The following is a 22,668-nucleotide window of genomic DNA, read 5'->3' on the forward strand; positions in this document are numbered from 1 at the left end:
TGTCATTCAATAGATCAGTTGTCTGTAACCATTTTTGGAGTTCTGGTGCTTTTTAGTCGTCATTTTTTCTAGATCTCTTGTTTTATCACTTGTTTTTGTCAAATTGTTTGCTGGAAAGGTGTGCTCAACTATCTTTATTCACCATAAATGTAAATTGCGTTGATAATTTCTTATCTAATGCAATGACATTCATTTTTAGTATGACTTCTGTCCAAAACGCTATTTGAATGCATTGCAAATGCTTCTGCTAAGCAGTTGTGGATGTCATTCCTGTTATCCTTCGTTTCAGGATCGCTTAACACTGCTTAAAGAGGACAGTGCCAAAAACAACAAAGGCTCTGACTCCTGGACCAAATTACCATTCAGTATGTTTGTTTGTTGGCTGTGGATGTGGGATTTGGGGTAAGCTGTGACACTTTTTAAGTTTAAAAAATAAAGAAAATATCATCATCAACAACATAATAATAATAATACATCATTAATTAATAAATAAAACAAAGCAAACAAAAAAAAAACCAACATCCATTTCTTTTATATGGGAAGAGTCTGAAAAATGTGAAGTGTCCAGGTCATATTTCTGCCCAAAAGCAAAAGAAAAATAATAATAAAAAAAAAGTATTATTTTAAATATTTTTAATATTAATAATTATTTTATATTAATAATACTCTTTTATATATATATTATATATATATATATATTTAATAGCATTTAATTCAAATTGAATTTAATTTATTATTTAATAAAAAATTATTTAATATGATTGGAAGACGTTTTTTTGAAGGTAATGTGAAAAACTGTATTATGTAAAATATTGTATTTAATATTAGTAATACATATATATATATATATATATATATATATATATATATATATATATATATATATATATATATATATATATATATATATATATATATATATATATACATATATAATATGGGATGTTACAGCATTACAGTAATGAGAACTTCGGGTCAAAAATACATAATAAAATAGGCTTAATTTTCTTTGTGCAGATTTATAATATCTTATAATGTCCTCTTGTTTTGGGGGTGAAATATGACTTTCTTCATAAAATTCACCTTTTGAGACATTTGACCATCAGTGCTTGAAATAGACCCCACAGACACTGAAACGTTAAACCTCAGACTCATTTTATATGACTATATGATCATGTTGAATGGCAAACAGGACTGTGGCAAGGGTGACATATGTGATATCTTCACACCATGGCTTGATAATGCAAATACTCATTTAAAGTTACAATTCAAAAATGATTCTGTATCTAAGTTTAAGTTTTTTTGATCAAAGTCCTTTCCTTTAAATCAAAGTCAAGTGATTTCTTCAAATCACTTTTCATGTCTAGATGGTAGAACATGAATGTAAGCTCTGAACAGGCATTGAGGTATCAGTTGTCCTGAGCTGCGCTGTCCTGTTAAATTGCCAATGGGCCAAACTTGCTATTGCGAGTCTTCAACCTGGAGAAGCAGAGAAGCTTGGCACCGACTGAAACCCAGAATCCTAAGGAGCTCGACATTTGTAGAAGTAAGAAACACCTTACTGTAGACGCCACAATCCTAAACAGTCTGTGCTTTGTTGTCATGGTTGCCAGGTCTGCACAAAAAAAAATACAGCCCAATTTCTATTCTAATTGCATTCCGGGGGGGGACAAGATCGCTTTAACCTGTGGTCTAAAAAAAACCCAGCGGTAATAGTGTAGAAGTATCCCCATTCCGTGGAAAAAACTGCAGAAAATGCATCCAAATGTCTATGAGATCCCAATAAAATATTATAACACTGGCTCCCCATTTTCCCATTACATGGGTTGCCAGGTTTTGTCCATGGACTGAATGTGCTCCTTGGCCTTCATCCTCAAAGCTGCGATGCTAGAGCCATGGTCCATGTTTGGGTATTTGTCATTAAATGGACACTGGTAAGGAGGTGGTGGCATGGGTTGCATTCCCTGCACCATGCCTGGAGAAGTGTTGAGGAAGCCAGGGTGGCCCGTATAGGTGGGCTGGAGGCTTTGGCCGGGTCCCATGAAGCCCGGGATGCTGTGCATGGGAGTGGCACTGGAGAGCGGCGAGGACAACCAGGGGTCCAGAGGAAGAGAGTTAGTCATTGGCCCTACGTTGGGCGCCATGGTTGCTCGGTTGAAGGACAGCATAGGCGAGTCATGGAGCTTCATGCTTCCCGTGTCCATTTTTTCTTGTCGCCGCCATTTTGCACGTCGATTCTGGAACCAAACCTGTACAAAAGGACAAAGTCGAGAACTGTTTAGTCTCAACCTCGTAATGTTGACTGAAACTTCGACTTGAGGTGAGTGTGCTGGAGAGTTTAAAAGCACAAATTAATGAACTCGAATTAACTTTATATTGAAAATGTTTGTTGTTTGAGATACTTTTCTAGGTTAATGAGCTTCTTGTAGCAACATACTACTTATAGATGGAGCTTGCCAAGAGTTGGATCCCTTCCTGGTATCCTTGCTTGGACATTATGCAAAAGTTACAGGGTTGCACGGTTTTGATATAGTGTAAGTTGAATGACTGGATGTAACTTTGCACAAACAACATGTTATTGTTGTACTTTTAAAACAATGTGTTATTTGCCTATTTATGCACAATGTGTTTTTACAATCCTCTACATTTTCCTCATAGACTTCCATTGTGATGAAAATATATGTTGCCCTGCTTCCCAAGATACTAATGGGGACTAGAAATGAAGAAAATAGCAGAAAATATAAGGTGAACTAGGAGAGAGAGAGAGAGATGTGCCAAAATTCATGGGATACTCTGTGTGAGAGCAAAATAAAAAAGAAAGATCCCTCAACAAAGTAATAAGCTCTTATTATATCAATGTCACATTGAAAATATCAAGTGTTATTGTATTTTACTGATGGAAAATGTCTAACCAAGCCTGTCAAAGTGATGGATAATTAATTGTAGTGCATTTTCTAATCATGAGAAGGCATTCACAACCTGTAATGAGGCATATTTCTGAGCAAAAAAAGTAGGTTGGACTTTTTGAATTGATCTGTTTTTTGTTTTTGTGGAAAAGATGGCATTCCATCAGAATATTCCTAACCCTCAATCAGTGTTGGGAAGGGTACTTTGGAAATGTAACAAGTTACAGATTACAAGTTGTGAAATGTTTTATTAAAGTTAAAGTAATGTAATTGATTAAATTTGAGTCATCTTTGATTACTTTTATACATTTCTAACAAATGTTTTCAACTGTTTATCATTTTCAAATATTTAAAGCAGGCCTGGTTAAACTTTACATTAGCACTCAACACCGATTACTGTCAATCTTTCAAAATCCTTCATCACTTGAATTAAGATTATAATCATTTTAAAGCACAGCACCACAAAATCAGACTTTTTACTATGATTTAAAATCATAACAAGAAATTATTTAATTGCTATGATATTGTTTTTGAATTCAAATCTTTGCTATGACAGGAAACACTGGCATCTAACAATTACTTTGGAAAAATAAAGCATACACATAAAGCCAAATAGGAAATAAAACAGTTATCGAATAAGCATGTGTCCAATTCTGTGTCCTCAACTCCTGAAGCTTTGGTGTCAATGCAATTTGAGAAAGAAATCAATTAATATGTATGTGTGTGTGTGTGTGTGTGTGTCTGTCTGTCTGTCTGTCTGTGTGTGTGTGTGTGTGTGTGTGTGTGTGTGTGTGTGTGTGTGTCTGTGTCTGTGTCTGTGTCTGTGTCTGTGTGTGTGTGTGTGTGTGTGTGTGTGTGTGTGTGTGTCTGTGTGTGTGTGTGTCTGTGTGTCTGTGTCTGTGTGTCTGTATGTGTGTGTGTGTGTGTGTGTGTGTGTGTGTGTGTGTGTGTGTGTGTGTGTTGGTATGTATGTGTGTGTGTGTGTGTGTGTGTGTGTGTCTGTGTCTCTTTGTTTGTGTGTGTGTGAGAGTGTGTGTGAGTGTGTGTCTGTGTCTGTGTCTGTGTCTGTGCGTGCGTGTGTGTGTGTGTGTGTGTGTCTGTGTCTGTGTGTGTGTGTGTCTGTGTCTGTGTCTGTGTCTGTGTCTGTGTCTGTGTCTGTGTCTGTGTCTGTGTCTGTGTCTGCGTGTGTGTGTGTGTGTGTGTGTGTGTGTGTGTGTGTGTGTGCCCAGCATGAACAATTCTCCAAAGCTCACCTGAACACGAACTTCTGGGAGGTTGACTTTCATAGCCAGCTCTTCTCGGCTGTACACATCTGGGTAGTGGGATTTCTCAAAAGCGCGCTCCAGCTCATGTAACTGATAGGTGGTGAAGGTGGTTCTGTTCCGTCTGTGTTTCTTTTTCGGTTGATCCTCATCAGGAGCGTCCGGTGAGCGACTGTCGCTCTCCACATTGCTCCGTGGCTCTCCCAAATCTGCATCACACTTCTCTGTGGAGTAAAGTCCAGTATCTACAGCACAGGATAAACGCAGAGCTCTTTACTTGCCAGGTACTCTTGTAAAGTTCAGTAAAGAATTAATGGGTTGCTAATGGGTTTTAACCTAGCTGTTTTAATGTTGTTGCTAGGGTGGTTGCTGGGATATTTGCTTTTCATTTGGGTAGATCCTATTATGACCAAAATCTCACGATATGAGAAATTTTATTTTACGATAACAATATGCATCTCGATATAGCTATTTTTATTTTATGTTGTTTTATTTTTGTCATTAAAAATGCAAAAATAAATAAACTAACAAATAATAATTAAATAAACTTTAGCTTTTCAGCTCCACCACAGTAGGTTTATTTAACATATACTCTATTAAAAAAATACATACTACAGAAATTAAATAATAAAGTGTAGCTAAAATACTGCATAGTCACTCACTGTGTGAATCACATATGAATTGATTCTTATGATCCAAAAGTAATTAAATCAAGAGCAGTGAGTGATTTTCTCTTTGTCTTTTGTTGTTTGATTAACATTAATGATAGACAGCAGCAGGTAAATAAGACAGCTGGCCCTTTAAGACCGTCTCCAGTATACTGAAACACATCCATTTTTGACATTATTGACAGCATTTTGACATAATTGTGTGTGTATTTGACAATTGCAGTGCAATAAGATGCAAAAGAGATCTGAATTCGCAATTGCATGCTGTCTGAGAGAGACAGATAACTCTGTTTAACATCACACAGATCCCACTCTTTATTTGCATGTTTCTTTATCACTTTTAGATGCATATAACTTTTTATGTAGTACTGTGCTACTCGGATATATTTATGATAGACGCTTTAAATTTAAGTCTGTGTGATTTTTTTTTCACCTGTTTTATCATTCAACAGGTAAGCAAAAATGATGCATCTGATCGCTTATAAAGTAACAGCAGAGTTCTCCTCAACAAGACACATTATTTGTGGATTCATTCTTGCAAACGTTGTGGGATAAGGTAGACAATGGAGCCTTAAAGGGATAGATCACCCAAAAATGAAAATTCTTTCATCATATATTTATCGGTTCTGTTGATCGCAAAAAAAGTTATTTTTATGAGTGTTGAGAATAAAAAAACAGTTGATGGTACCCATTGACTTCCATAATAAACAGTATGGAAAAAAGTATGGAAGTCAATGGCTACCGTCAATTGTTTCGTAACCAACATTCTTCAAAATATCTTCTTTTGTGTTCAGCAGAAGAAAGAAACTCATTCCTGTTTGGAACAACTTGACAGTGATTAAATGATGGCAGAATTTCATTTATGGATGAACTATCCCTTTAAAAGCACCTTTAATAAAACTACTTACATGCTTTTTTGCCTGGTACAGTGATGGAGTCAGATGTTAACCTTTCGATTTTATGAATTCCTAGAAAACTAAAGATTTGGGAGTTCCATCACTTCTGTCATGGTATGTAAGTCCTCCCAGTAATCCAGCACGCAGATGTCACCGGTTAAACTTGTAGACCTCATGTGGCCAAGACGGCTAATCCAGCCGTTAAGAGGTTCACTCAACACTGCAGCGTTTCGCCCAAGAGTGGCCTAGCAGCCTGACAACAGCACAGATTTTCATTTCGCAGAAACGGCTAAGAGCAAACCGCGCCACATGTTGAGAGTTGGCACATCCAGGTTGAATCTAATTAAGTTAGGCAGGATTAGTATAAGACCACTAGTTCAATGTTAGCAAGTGTTAAACGTCTTGCTGTACACAACTTTCAGAAACTGGATACACCAGCTGCAGTGAAACTGATGTCTACAGGTTTAATTAGAGCTGTAGTTTGTAAGCTTGTTTCATTATTTGTTATTAGGCCTGTGAACTCAGTTGCAGTTATATCACGCGATTCTGACTTCATTTCTCACAGTTGCAAGTTTCTATCTCACAATTCTAAGAAAATATGTGGGATGTAAACTCGCAGCTGTGAGAAAAAAAGTCAGAATTGTTCCATAGAAATCTGACCAAATCTAACCTAAGCATTACATTTTGGTGTATATTTCATCTCTTACAGCTTTCAAGTCAAGTGTCTTGTTTGGGGAAAGGTGTGCTGTTAAATTAAAGGCCTCAGGTGGAAAACCCACAGACTTGCATTGAAGGAGATTCAGGAGCCAAATCTAGAGACCGGAAGCTCATGCAGGACAGTAGAATCATGCATGTGCAAATGCATCGTTAATTATTGTAGTGCATTGTAAAGAAGTTTTTGCATCGAGCCACTCTTATATTTTTTTGTGCAAGTAGTGTCTTTACGTGTGACATTCTTTTTACTTTCCGTAAAATGAGATGTGGTTTAGTAAACCTGTCAATTCTCACCGTGATATGCAGCTGACTGCTGTGAATTATCCGGAAGGCTTTGCAGGTGGCCGTAGGGGTCAGAGGTCACTTGTTTCTCCTCGTCTCCCAGATCTGCTCCATCCACTTTGTGTGTGCCGACAGGCCCGACCGGGTTGAGCAGAGGATCCTGGTCCTTACTGAAGCCCAGAATCACGTCGATGCTGTGCACGCGGCCTCCCATCCCCGAAGCGCCGCCTTTACCCAGATCATGGTAGTTGTCCGTTGAGAGGCAGCCATCATCCACCATGTTCATCGTATCCGGTGACAAATGCATCCAATCTGCCCTCACAGTAAGTCTCCTCAAAGAAACGTGTGCAAGTTATGTCCAAAAGAGAATCTGGTTCCAATTTGTGGCAGAGATTCCCTTTTTAAAGATCTGTTCAAGAAAAGCAGGGGTTAATAAGACTTTAAAGACATCAAAAAGAGGTTCATATTTTTAACTTTTTGTTATGGTCAGTGCAGCAGTATTTGACAAAATCACGTCATATTTACGGTCAAATTTTTTATTTTTCCAGGTATGTCATTGCTTGTAATATTTGTCATACTTTATTTGTTTTTGTGTTTTATAATGTAAAAATAATTGGATATTGTTTGTGTGTTTGTTATGGTTTAACATATTATAGTTATTTTAATGTTTTGGAAATTCAATAAAAGAAAAAAAAATCATAACATAACATAACATAGAATAACAAAATATAGTAAGCCCATATAACATTAAAAAATGAGATCTCGTTCATATTTCATCATTCTATTGTTATATATTGGATGACAAATGTTTGTGTTTCCATAAAGTCCCCATTAAGAGCAGTGCTGACAGAATCTGTTCCTTTTTATGTATTTTTTGGTTATTTGAACATGTAAAAAATAATTTAATTAAATTTAAATAATTAAATTAATTATCATTTAAAAAATTAAAAAGCTTTTAAAATAATAATATTTTTTTAGTAAGAAGGAAAAAAATATGATATATTAAATCCAAAGGAAAGAAAAATCAAAAATTTTATTTTTTGTATTTTCTACAAATTATTTATGTATTTTCTGATTATTTGAAAATGTAAAAAAAAATAATTTCATCAAATTTAATTTTAATTAATTATAATTTAAAAAAATTAAAAAGAAAGCTTTTAAATAATAATTAAATGTTTTTAGTAAGAATTTAAAAAAAATATGATATTATGATATTATGATAATATGATAAGAATAAAAAAAATATGATATATTAAATCCATAGAAAAAAACAATCACAAATTATTTTTTGTATTTTGTTTTTTACAAATGATAAAAATAATGCATTTAGTTATCCAAGTATTAATATTCTGCTCAAATCAGTTATATATTCCTAAAACATTTAGTGTGAGGACTGTTTTCTCCCAAAAAAAAAAAAAAAAAAAAAACTTAATAAAGCTGAAGTTCTGGCCTTTTATGGTTTCCATGCTTCATTATTTTCACAAAGACAGCTAAGACAGAGTTTGGATGCTTTATTCTCCTGCATTGATTCAGTTGGAAATCACACTTTAAAGTATACTGTTCAGTCAATAGTTAAAAGTGTTAATAAAGTTAAGTAATTCTTTGCAATCAACCAAAAGCATGTATCATGTTAAAATGTATATGCTACATTTTACAATTACAGCTTAATGTCTTATTTGTTTAGTTTCTGTGAAGTAAATCTAATATAAATTCAGAGTTTACAAATTAAAGGTAATTTAATTGCTCAAATAGAAGACTAAAATTCACAGTTTTTCTATAAATTACATTTTATAATTTAAAAATAATAATATAATATGTAATATAATAAACCCATAGGAATCAAATATTTATATTTCGCTTATATTTATCATATTTAATATGTTTATCCTGAGCAAAAACGCTCTAGTAATCTCACATAACTCTCTTCTAGATTCAGAAATGATGCTCAGATTTCAAATCTAGCTCTAGTTTACAAATTAAAAGTCACTCAATCAAACAGAAGACAAAACTTTGCACTTTTTTTCCCATCAATGTCTTGGTTTATCAGAATCATACAGGCCTGCTCGTAAACCTATGGTGGCACAATTTTAGAATTTTAATAGAAATGTAATTTTTTAAAGTTTGTGAGCAGTTATGCTATATAATATGTAATATTTATTTTTTCTTCTATTTCATACCTGTTGTGTGTGTATATAGACATCTATTTGACCAATAGATAATGAGCTATTCTGCAAACAACCAAAAGTACTGTGTGTTGCATTTTAAAACGTATATGCTTTAAATACACAAATAGAAGTCTTATTCACCTAGTTTCACCTATTTTAAAGGTAATTGAAATGCAAAGTAAATCTAAATTAATCATGTAACCTTTAAATCAGAAAAACTAAACTTTACGCACCTTTTCTTCAAATTTCCGGCTCATCAGAATCACACAGGGTTGTCTTTGCCTCCAAGCATCGCCGCAAATGACACACCGCAACTTTTTACCCACAGTGCACCTGGTTCAGACTGTAAAACGACCGTTAACGGCTATTTCTCGCATCCCAAAGGCGAGCGTAAATTCCAAAGCACTCAGATACGTCCCATTGCTGCAGCATATGGAGGTCTTGATCTTTAGGATGAAGCCATGCAAACTGGCCTGACGCGCAGAGAGCCGGTGGCAAGAGGAAAAGACTTAAGAGGTTTAATAATTGGAATCCTTCCCCTTTAAGGATGATTGACAGTTGTTCTCTGCCGGGGTAATTGCACTAAACGCTGCCCGTGGTTTGGCCACAGAGGGAGGCCTGCGCTAATGAAGCACCGACAGAATGTCCTTTCAACACTCTTTTGTCTAAATGATAACGGCGACCTACTGAAAGTGTCCTTTAATCCGCTACTTCACAAAGACAACACACCGTGTGTTAAGATGCGTTTTTCTTCTGCAGCCAAATGCCTTCAGTGCTTCACAAAGATGATCAGCATAAACAGGCATGTACTGCTGATTACACAAACAGGTCATTCTTTAAAATCAGTGTAAGGCATTGAAGTTTTAAAGGAGTCTTATTATTGTTTGCCATGTGTATAAATTAATGACATGCTACATCACTGACAAATAGCAATAAATTCAATGTAGCAACCAAACAGGTGTCTTTTTTAATATTTACAATTTTTAAAAATATTTTTAAATGTAATTTTTTCCCGTTTCATATTTGTGTTAGTATTGTTAATATTTAGAATCAGCTATATATATATATATATATATATATATAGCTGATGTGTACGTATATATATATATATATATATATATATATATATATATAATCCATAATCCATTTTATTTAAAATATTTAAATTTACATTTTTAGCAATTCTGTTGTGTTTTTTCTCATTTTTAGTGTGTGTGTGTATATATATGTATGTGTTTGCTTAGCATATTGAATTATACGAGACTATACACAAACTTTCCAAAAAAAAATTCCAAAGCTCTAAATATGAAAAGATTCATCACTGATGAATTGACTGTTGGTGTTTATTAACTGACTGTATAATAGATTGGCTTTACCTGCTCATAATTACTCTAAATTGACCCCATGTAGCTCATTAGACTCAGAACTGACCTCATCAAACGATGCCACACTTGACCTCAAACTGGCAACAAACTTCTCAGACTCTTTATTAATTGTTTTAAACGTGGCTTCCTCGTGTTATCGTGGCTCGCGTCGGTTCGGTAGGAAAGTCTCAGCCTGTGATGGTTTCCTTAAAGCCAGCTGGCCAGGTTAATGCTCCTGAGACTGACTGACACCGAGATCAACCCTCGTCTTAATGAGACTACAGAATCTTCCAGAGATTTTCCCCAGCCTTAATAAAATCTAAAGCAAGGTTTAAGAAGCCTTAGATGACCAGTGTGGATGTCTAGAATAAAGGAAGGGATAAGATGTGCATTTTACCATGATTTATTAATATCTTCCCTTCGATAATTAATCATTTTGAATATTTTAAACAGGACTCTTAAGGACTCTTCATGGTCCAAAGATGCTGCTATATATATATATATATATATATATATTATTTTTTTTATTATTTTTTTTCCAGTGAATCATTGTTATTTTAGTATAGCATTATAGGTTTTGTTTATATTTTGTGTTTTTATTTTAGTATTTTACATTTTAGTTCTTGTTATAGTTTTTGTCATTCAGTTGTTGTTTTTTTGATAGCTTTTATTCATTTTTAATTACTTTTTAGTTCTTTTAGTACATCAAGTTAAACTAAACTAAGCTTAGATTTATTAAATGAATAAAGATTTATATATATATATAGATAGATAGATAGATATATTAGACATTTTTGTTACATTTAACATTTTTTCTTTCATGATTTGCTTTGACTCTTTATTGTTTAAATTAGGCTGAAATTATTAGACTGGTTTATTCAATATATTCAAAATCTGACTTTTTTTAGACAAGATATTAAGGTTTGTAACTGTTTAGTTTTAAACTGTTAAGTTTAAAATGAAACCCACTTGAGTTCTTTTTTTTTTTTTTTTTTTAAGTGCACTGCAGATACATTTAGATTGTGATTGCAGAGTTTTTTTTTTTTTTTTTTTTTTTTTTTTGCATAAGTTCATTGCGGTCGGTGATAACGCACACTGACAGCAGCCATGTTTACTGACCCTCAGTCTGCTGTCAGTTTGACCTCAGCTTAAAACACAGGAGACAAAAGACAAGAGCGATTTATTTCCGTTCCAGTGCTCGAGTCTAACTACAAGACAGTCTGGCTTCAGGTGATTGTGCTGGGTGTCAGTAGAAATGGACAGATTCAAGGGCCAAATCATTTTCTAGATGAGCCAATTACAGACTTTACACTGATAAACTCTGGGATTTCCTAACAACCCCCGAGGAGTCTCTTGAAGTGGGTTTTTTTCTGATAAAAGAGGCTTTTGGGCCATCTGGGCATCAGTGAAAGGCCCTTAATGCCAAACCTGAACAGGAATCAGAGCAGTTTTGCTAACGAGTTTTTCATTATTGTATTGTGTTTTATGTTTTTTTTTTTGGTTGCTCTGGTGTTAACTAGAGGAAGATGTTACTTTATTAGTTAAATCTGAGTAAGTTACAGAACAAAAATTGGTTGTACAATCCATTTTCACTCAGAAATTGGTAGTAAATTGCACAGTTAACACATTGCATTAAACAGGAAATTTGAAAGACTGAAATTGTATTTTCTTGTAAAACGTACTTCAGTATTTCTTTTACAGTGTAGGCACAAAAGAATATCCTTTTAATCATATTAATATTGTAATACAGAAATCTGATTTGCATTTATTATTTCTTTTGCATTTATGTATTTACACTGTTAAAAATTTAAGAAAAATTTGAAACAGTGTTCACTCAGAAATTGCTAGTAAATTACATGATTAATTAGTATGAATAGCAAGTAACACATTAAAATTTTGAAATGTTTTCTTCACAAACCTACATCAGTAATAATAATTGTTATATCTTTGAAAAGTCATTTTATATTGTTCTTGCATGATTGTTTTTTTCTTTCTTAGTCCCTTTTTTGCTTTCTTACAAAATTGCTGTTTCCTTCAGAAAATGCAAATCTAGTCAACAATGGTAATTATGCATTTCTGTTTTGTTTTTATTATTATTATTTTTAGGTTTTGCATGCTGATTTACATTAATTGCACTACATTCTAGGCTGTAAATCAATTAGCTGACCTGTGTTAATGAGGAACTGCTGTGCAGGCGTGTGGATGTGACGCACAAGACTGACCTGTTAAATTTTCGCAGATAATCCAATCACACCTACAAAAATGTTGGTTCCTTTTGTGAATGACCTGGATGTAAGAATTTGAAATTATATTAGTTGAATTAGTTGAATGCATGTTACTTATGTAGCTGTAGGTTGGATGTTTTCAGAATGTAGCTTTGGCCTTTACATTTATGCATTTGGTAGACACTTTTCAACGCGACTTTGCATTGAAGGTTTACATATTATTAGTTCATGCATTCCCTGGGAATTGAACCCCTGATCTGTTGTGAGCATCATGCTTTTACTGTTTGAGTTGCAGGACTACCTGCACAAGATTAATATATTTATTTCATTGTGTAAAATGAAAATATTGTACATGATACAACTAGTATTTTATACTAATCACTGTATTGAGCAAGAAAGATCATAAATAGGGTGGCAAACTGTCCTGTATAACTACCCCCAAAGTATTAAAACTTTCTCAGATTGAAGCTTAGTTCTTATGTGTGTATGTGACTCTTTAGTATAATATAAAAATTTATTTTTAATTTATTATTTTTAATGCAATGAAGTGGCATGTCACTGAGAAAGAGTAAAAGTGAATGCATCTCATTGGCATTTCAAACTACATTTTTTCGATATTTTGTATAGTACATTTATTATATATTTTTATTTTATTACTTCAAGTATAACCTTATGAATAGTACATTATATGCTCTCTTCTCCAATATTTAATTATTATTCACGAGGTTAATATCAGAAATCACTGTGACAAACACGATCGATAGTTGGCTTCGCTAACTGAGAGACAAGGCTAATAATGATTTTATCACGTTAAAATATTAAGGCTGCACTTCTTTGCTTGTTTCCTCATTATCCTAATTGAGAGCAAATTAACTAAGAGGTGCAGTGTAGCTATCAAGCTCCTTAGTTTTAGCAGAAGACAATTTAAGCCTCGCAGATCCTATTAGTGACAAAACAGATAACGCTTGAAGGAGCTGCGTCAGCTTACCACGCCAGGACAGAGAGAGAGAGAGAGAGAGAGAGAGACAGAGAGATAGATAGATAGATAGATAGATAGATAGATAGATAGATAGATAGATAGATAGATAGATAGATAGATAGATAGATAGATAGATAGATAGATAGATAGATAGATATAACGATAGATAGAACGATAGATAGATAGATAGATAGATAGATAGATAGATAGATAGATAGATAGATAGATAAGAAAATAGAAAGATAGAAAGATAGATAGATAGATAGAACGATAGAACGATAGATAGATAGATAGATAGATAGATAGATAGATAGATAGATAGATAGATAGATAGATAGATAGAAGGACAGAGAGAGAGAGAGAGAGAACGATAGATAGATAGATAGATAGATAGATAGATAGATAGATAGATAGATAGATAGATAGATAGATAGATAGATAGATAGATAAAAATAACAACAGAGAGAGAGAGAGAGAGAGAGAAAACGATAGATAGATAGATAGATAGATAGATAGATAGATAGATAGATAGATAGATAGATAGATAGATAGATAGATAGATAGATAGATAGATAGATAGATAGATAGATAGATAGATAGATAGATAGATAGATAGATAGGACAGAGAGAGAGAGAGAGAGAACGATAGATAGATAGATAGATAGATAGATAGATAGATAGATAGATAGATAGATAGATAGATAGATAGATAGATAGACAGATAGATAGATAGATAGATAGATAGATAGATAGATAGATAGAGAGAGAGAGAGAACGATAGATAGATAGATAGATAGATAGATAGATAGATAGATAGACAGAGAGAGAGAACGATAGATAGATAGATAGATAGATAGATAGGACAGAGAGAGAGAGAGAGAGAGAGAGAGAACGATAGATAGATAGATAGATAGATAGACAGACAGACAGATAGATAGATAGATAGATAGATAGATAGATAGATAGATAGATAGATAGATAGATAGATAGATAGATAGATAGATAGATAGAACAGTAGAACGATAGATAGATAGATAGATAGATAGATAGATAGATAGATAGATAGATAGATAGATAGATAGATAGATAGATAGATAGATAGATAGATAGATAGATAGATAGATAAGACTGACAGCAGAGAGAGAGAACGATAGATAGTTAGATAGATAGATAGATAGATAGATAGATAGATAGATAGATAGATAGATAGATAGAACAGTAGAACGATAGATAGATAGATAGATAGATAGATAGATAGATAGATAGATAGATAGATAGATAGATAGATAGATAGATAGATAGATAGATAGATAGATAGATAGATAGATAGATAGAAGGACAGAGAGAGAGAACGATAGATAGATAGATAGATAGATAGATAGATAGATAGATAGATAGATAGATAGATAGATAGAACAGTAGAACAATAGATAGATAGATAGATAGATAGATAGATAGATAGATAGATAGATAGATAGATAGATAGATAGATAGATAGATAGATAGATAGATAGATAGATAGATAGATAGATAGATAGATAGATAGAACAGTAGAACGATAGATAGATAGATAGATAGATAGATAGATAGATAGATAGATAGATAGATAGATAGATAGATAGATAGATAGATAGATAGATAGATAGATAGATAGATAGATAGATAGATAGTTTTACATATTTTTAAATCACTGTATGCAGTATACACAGTACAGATTGTACAGTGTTCAGTGTTTTATTCTAAACATAGCGTCTCAGTTTTACATAACCTGGGCACAGAAGGACATCAGACTGGAAAGCCTTCTCCTCGTCACTCATTCCTAGAACTGTGACACCTGCAGATCTGCATCGAGTTGTTTGCTTTTGTTGATCTGACACAAGGACAAGAATGAAAGCAGGGAACTAATCCAGTTATGACTGAAAATCAAATTAAACCAAGAGCATTAAACGCATGCCTTCAGCCTTCCATGTATTTAAATGACACGCATGCTTTTGATGATTTTCTTTTATGTGTGTTTCCTGTCAGGAAGCTCTGTTAATGCCGGACAAACGGATTTTGTGTGTGTAATTTTAGGTTGTTGATGACGTCAAATCCCGGTGAGACACTGACATGCTTTGGTGTTACAGTAAAATTAATCTAGTGCTTAGTCTTTATGCGCTAATTAACTCCACCTACTCCATCCTTCCATACACCCACTGCTCACAGAGATTACACTTGTTCACTTCATGAATGGAGTTTTTGCATTTGCATTCACAAATGTTTCTCATTATGGTTGTAAATGATGTGAATGTTTTATGTTGACATCATTTGCATGGTGCTCCAAATTATTATAAAAGAGTAGTTCACCCAAAAATTAAAATTTGCTGAAAATGTCCTCAATCTCAGGCCATCCAAGATATAGATGAGTTTGTTTCTTCATCAGATTTGGAGAAATGTAGCATTGCATCCCTTGCTCACCAGTAGATCATCTGCAGTGAATGGGTGCCGTCAGAATGAGAGTTTTAAATACAATCAGACAACACTAGCTTGGACTCATTTTTAATGTAAAGAAAGCAAATACTTTATTTTGAATTGATTCTGACAATGGCATAACACAACAAAGCATATGAAATTAATTTGGAAATAATGCTGACTAGAAATATAAAGAAAGTAATAATAAAGACATTATAAAATATGTAAAATGGTTCCCAAACAAATTGCGGACTTCAACCAATCAATGTTAAGAGAAAAGAGCCAGGTAAATACAAGAAACTAAATTTAGAAGAAAACAAGATTTAAAAAACATATTTTCTGCATTGCATTTTTGCATTATTTTTTATTTTTTATAAAAAAAATTTTTTTTAATTATGCACATTTGTTATGTTACAGCATAATGTGGAAAATAATAATTATGTATAATAATTAAATGATATAAAAAAAATTGCACTCCTTATTTTAATGTTTCATTAGTGCAAGCTACTTCAGATAAAGAAACATTAATTTAAGATGCATAATAATGCTTATTTTTCATTGCTTTTCAGAAAAGCTCCACATGTTTGCATTGCTTTTCTTCATTGTGTGAAGATGTGATTCTAGTTCAATTAGATTTTAGACTTCAGTTTGGACAACATTCATATCTGTTGTTTTATTTTCCTTCTGATGTAAGTTTGGACTATGTTTGATTGTAATGAAAAGCAGAGGATGTTCACTGAGAATGTCCTACTTGCTTGGCTGAAGCATGTATTGAGCCCTGAGAACATATTACCCTCTATTAACTATAACTAATAAAATATTAACTATTGCCCTCTTAAAATGAAAGTTTGCTCGAAAATTAAAATTCAGTGATTATTTGGTCAGCTTTGGCTTTGTTCGAATCAAAGTCCACGTCCATGTCTTGGAGTTTTCCCAGAAAATAATCGTTGGTCTCTTCCTGTTCCTCCTCTTCCTCCACCATCCTCTCCAGTTTGATCATGTTGATCATTTAGAGTCCTTCAGTACAGTAATGATACAGTAGCTTTACAGTAGATATCTTTACCTTAGTTTGGATTTCATAAACGTTTAATAGATGTCACCCCAAAATCAAATCAGTGTTATTTGTGAGACAAACCCAGGATGTTATACTCAATAATAAAACTTTGTATTACAATTATGATCATCTAAAGGCAATCATTTAATAAAAACCTTCAAAAGTAAAACATACATTATATTAATGAGAATTAATTTGAATTTAAATGTATTTTTTACAGTCTAATGGCAGTCATTGAATAACAAACTTTAAAAGTAAAACATCTGTATTAATACAAATTTATATTGAACAATTCTAAAGTAAAATCTGTATGTGTTATATTCATTATATTATATTCATGTATTAATTGATTGAATATATTAACTGATTAAATATATTAATATATTAATTGATTAAATAAAAGTCTGTATACTATTGTAATAATCTAATGCCAATTATATTCATTATATTATATTGATGTATTAATTTGTTTGATATATTAATTGATTTAATAATAAAAAAGTATTACAGTACAATTATGAGAATCTTATGACAATCGTTTAATATAAAACATAAGAAGTAAAATATTTAATTTATTATATTAATGAGAATTTATATTGATTAAAAAAAAAACAATTTTGAGAATGTCAATTATTTAATGAAAACCATCAAAGGTAAAACCTCTGTGTACATTCTATTAATTAACATTTTAAGGGGAAATCATAATGGCAAAAAGATAAGAAATATCGATTAGGCTCTATTTTATTTTGTAAGTAGTTTGTGTGTGTGTGTGTGTGTGTGTGTGTGTGTGAGTGTTTGTGTGTATTTGTGTGTATTTGTGTGTGTGTGTATGTGTATGTGTATGTGTGTGTATGTGTGTGTGTGTGTGTGTGTGTGTGTGTGTGTGTGTGTGTGTGTGTGTGTGTGTGTGTGTGTGTGTGTGTGTGTTTGTGTGTATCTGAAGTGACATGATAAGCCTAATTTACATCAGCAGAAATTAAGGGATTATTTACAGTACATGCTTGTTTAGTGGTTTTACCTGAAACCAATCAATCTGAGCATCTTCCTCTCAATCATATCACTCTGACCCTCTGAGATTAGCCATCCTTCATATGTATCAACAGACCGATGCTCACAGAAATAAGCAACAGCCCAGTTCACGCACTACTGACCTGCAGCAGGATGGAGCGTAAGAAGGTTAGAAGGGTTTAAGGCTAAAATATGGAGCAGGTGGCTTTATATCTCGAGTCAAACAGGGACGACGCTGTAATACTTACTAACCAAACCCAGTCCAGCTATTAAACAACATACATATGCAATGTTTGCAATCCCTAAAACTACTATATTATATTACTGTTTATACTATTTATTTTACTGTTAATTGAAATAATGCTGAAATAAATAAAAATAAATAAATAATTATTTTTATTTATTACAAAAGTGCTATGAGGAAATAACCTAAAATTAATCAAAAATAAAAAGCACATTACATTATTAAAAAATGAATTAGAATTAAATTGAAAACAATGTTTAAAAATACATAATTCAAAATACTCATAAAAACAATTATAGTACATAAATAATACTAAAACAACACCACCAAATTTATTTTTATTAATTATTTTATTGTATCTTTTATTATTTTCTATGAATTATTTTATAATTAATTATTTAGTTATTTATTTATTTTTTTATTGTACACAAAATAACTATGGGGGAAAAAACTAATAAAAATGAAAAAAATGATCTAACAACTTTGTTAAAAATTCATAAAAATCACAATGAAAGTTACCATGGTTATTTTAATTAATTATTTTATTACAATTATTTCATTATTTTACATTTATTTAGTGTAAATTAATTATTAACTTGTTTTTAGAATTATATTAAAAAAAATACTATGGGAAAAGAAAAAACGACTCATAAAAGCATTACTAAAAATATTATTTAAAATTAAAATGAAAAAGTATAAAAATACAGGCTTCAAAATATTCAAAATAGTCATTAATTTTTAAATATAAATAATACTTTAATAAACTGTCACCGAAAGAAACACCTGTGTGTAAACCTGTGCTGATTTTCTGATGTAAAGGCCTTTGACCTGGTAAGGACTCTTGTGACCCAGTTCTGGACTTAATGCTATCGGGTGTTATATAAAGAGATGAGGAGTAATGCACAGCATCATTACGACGGTGTGTGTGTGTGTGTGTGTGTGTGTGTGTGTAGGCTTTTTTCCGAGACGTCACAGTAACAAGCTTTGACACTGACAGCTTTCTCATTTCACTCCCAGCTGAAGAGTTCAGTGTCTTTATTTCCCATCATTACGTGAAAGCACACTGTTTTTGTTTGTTTATTTTAAATCTAATGAATACAGTCAGGCACCTCTGACACCAGCTGACTCAGATGACGGATGTGATGGACTGATCCCGTTACTGGCTGGCAGCAGGCCACAGGAAACGGGAATTATGGATAAGACAATAATAACAGGCTAAGACGATTTCATTATGTTTAGAAACATCACTTTGCACTGTGTGGTATTCAAACCTATATTATATTAATATTATTAAATATAAAGGCAAATAAAAGCCAATACAACTGTCATTAATGGTGCAGTAACATTAGGCTGTTATATTATTACATAACAATTTTTTTTGTTTGTTTTGTTTTGTTTTGTTTTTTTGTTTTTTTTACTTTGGATGTCTTAAAACTCTGCTGTATCATATATAGTACCAAAGTTATTATTATTAATTATATTTACAATGATATTATTATATGAATATTTGTTTATTTTTATTTTATTTTCAATTATAAAGTCATATATCATTCAAATTATATTATTTAGCAATTATAAAATCATCGAAATGAAGCTGAAATGAAACTAAATGTAAATATTAGATAAGTTTTTTATTATTATTTAATTATTTTACAGTTATAAAATTAACTAAAAATTAAACCATTTAAAAAAATATAGCTGAAATAAAATTAAATATAAATATTAGATTAAAATTGTATTATTATTAATTATTCTTACATTTATACATTATTGTTGACTAAAAAGTAATTTAATTTAAATTGTTTTTTTTTAAAGATTAAATAACAGATGAAAAAATAGTTTCAAATGAAAGTCACTGTGTTGTTTGTGTCAGATGGTCACATGACATTCACGTGCTGCCCTCTCATTGGTCATCTCTCCATCACAACTCATTTGCATAAAACTACATGCATTTATTACATTTTAACGCTCAGTGAAACAGAATAATGGGTTATCGCTGCTTAAATTGCCAGTATTAATGATTTTTGAAAGCCAAAACTCAAAAACAAAATCAGCTTAACTTTGGCTCACTTTGAGCCAATGTCGAACGGTTATTAACTTCATGCATAATACTGAATCTGAAATACATATCAATAACGTCAATTCATTTTATTAACAGAAAAGATATACAGTTTTGTCCAAAAGTCTGAGAGAACTAGTGAGAAATGGTTTTTTTTTTTTTTTTTTTTTTTGCATGCTTTTCTAAAATAGTACATGTTTTTAATTATACAAATACCATTGAAAAGTTGAAACATGCATGAACATAAAGCTGTAATTGTTAACAAAAATTAAATATATGAAAATTATTATTTAGTAAATTATTTTTACTATTATATAATTTTGAAGTAAAAGCTGTTCTTTTTTTCTTTTCTTTTTTGTTGCAATGAGGATGAAATAATATATCAGGTAAAAATAATTATTATTTAGTTCATTATTTTACAATTATTTAATAGTTTATAAAACTATTAACAAATGAACTTATTGTTTTTTGTTAATTGACAAGAAATAATTCAAATTAAATACAAATATTAGATGAAAAATTTTAAAAAGTTAAAATAAAAACTAGAAGCTATATTGTTCAAAAAATTAATACAAACTCGAACAGTTTCTTTAAGATACTAAAATAACCCTGTTTATTTTTACATGTATAATATATAAAAATTAATATACTGAAATTCTTCAGTTCTGCTGCCTGTGGTCAGGAGCCTCATGGAGGTTTATTCGAACTTCAGCGCCGTCTTGTGGTGAGTTTAGTGAAGTACAGCTCTGAACTCAAAATTTCAAGTTCAACATCATATTTATCACTGCACGTATGTAGCATAAGGAATTCGTTATTAAATTAATTTAGAATATTTGATGACTTTTTGAACCATTTTGGCATTAATGCTCACAGCTCTTTTCTGTTTCAAATGTATATGGTGTGCAATCAAATGCATCTGTCTAATATTGCAATAAATCATTTTGATATTTTTGAACGCTGCATGTATTTTGTGAAATATGAGAGGATGAACTACAGAAGGAAAGCACTCAGTCCTGAATGATTGAGTGGCTTTTAATGTTTCAGGTCAGTGTTTGCCCCCAGGCTCTGTCTCAAACACACAGCATCTCTCTAGATTCACTCTCGTCCATTATAAAGTCGTCTCTGTGATTGACAAAACAATTTGAGGATCAATTTTAAAAGAGTTTATGATGTTTATAGCTGTATACATTCAACAGACTGAGTCTGAGTCAGTGCAGAAGAGCACATCAACCCCCTGAGCGCTTTAAATACTGGGTGGATGTTTTTCTTTTTTATTTATTTATTTATTTTTCCCAGATGGCCTTGCAAAGTCAATTCCTGAATTGCTTTATTATTCAATAATAATAACAGCAACTGTTATTATTATTATTATTATTATTATTAATTATATTATAATTATTATTGTTATTTAATTAAAATATAACGGTGGTTAATAATCATAATAATAATTGTTTTAATAATTATTACTGTACTTATAATAAGAAGAAAAAGTAGAAGAAAACAACATTATTATTATTATTTTATTTTTTATAATTGTGATTTTAATAATATTATAACTGATGTTTATGAAAAATAATTATTGTAATAAATATTATTTGTAATAATTTTCATTATAATATAATATTATTAAATTAATAATAGCAATAAAAATGTTTATAATTTCTAGAAATAATATTTATATTATATTATAACTATGATACTAATAATTATTATTGTTATTTTCATACATTTTATAATTATTATATTAATTACAAACATCAGCAACATTTATTTTTCAATTAGTATTTTTATTATAATAAAATACTTAATAATAAAAAAATACAAAATAATAATTATTATTATTTAAATTGTTTTTATATTATTGTAACTGTAATAGTATATAACATATGAATTATTATTATTAATATTTTAATAGGTTTAATTAGATTATATTTTTAATAATTGAAATGATTATTATTATAACAACAACAACAGCAAATAGCATAATACTACTACTAATAATAATAATAAATATTATTAGAAATAATTAAATATGTGTTTTTATTTGCATTTTCCAGATTTAAATTTTTTGATTAACTGGTAATAAATGTACCAATAAAATAAAATTATTTTTCAACTGTTATGTAAAGAAACATTATGTGACTAATTGCCCGGCCTGTATAGACTGCAAATATGATATTTCATGTAGCAAGCACAAAACCTGTGAGTGTGAGCACAAGCCTCCGGAGTACTAGACAGATGACATCATCACACAGAGCCTCAGCCAATCAGAGCGCAGCAGGAAACACGGCTCCACCAATCACAGGAGACAGAGGGATGGGCTTCTGTTTACAGACACGACCCAGAGTGCCAAGCAGCTGTGTGAGAGAGAGAGAGAGAGAGAGAGGAGAC

At 31.6% G+C, this 22,668-nt stretch overlaps 1 protein-coding gene across 1 annotated transcript; it reads right to left on the reverse strand.

Moving 5' to 3' along the window:
* Positions 1 to 941: 941 nt before the first annotated feature.
* Positions 942 to 9,371, reverse strand: LOC109090876 (retinal homeobox protein Rx2-like). Its single transcript, XM_042719078.1, has 4 exons — positions 9,127 to 9,371; positions 6,741 to 7,137; positions 4,160 to 4,413; positions 942 to 2,249 (listed from the first exon to the last, which is right to left on the reverse strand). The coding sequence occupies exons 2-4, from the start codon at positions 7,033 to 7,035 to the stop codon at positions 1,818 to 1,820; spliced, it is 981 nt and encodes a 326-aa protein (XP_042575012.1). The 5' UTR covers positions 7,036 to 7,137; positions 9,127 to 9,371; the 3' UTR covers positions 942 to 1,817.
* Positions 9,372 to 22,668: the final 13,297 nt, after the last annotated feature.

Source organism: Cyprinus carpio, chromosome B2 (assembly GCF_018340385.1).
Source record: "Cyprinus carpio isolate SPL01 chromosome B2, ASM1834038v1, whole genome shotgun sequence".
Lineage (NCBI taxonomy): Eukaryota > Metazoa > Chordata > Actinopteri > Cypriniformes > Cyprinidae > Cyprinus > Cyprinus carpio.

Bases quoted from the DNA above. Each gene is read 5' to 3' on its own strand.
- LOC109090876 (XM_042719078.1), bottom strand. From the start codon at position 7,035: ATGCATTTGTCACCGGATACGATGAACATGGTGGATGATGGCTGCCTC. The intron at 4,414-6,740 runs GTGAGAATTGAC...CCTGTGCTGTAG, and splicing joins GCAGTCAGCTGCATATCACG to ATACTGGACTTTACTCCACA. The intron at 2,250-4,159 runs GTGAGCTTTGGA...CCTTTTGTACAG, and splicing joins TCCCAGAAGTTCGTGTTCAG to GTTTGGTTCCAGAATCGACG.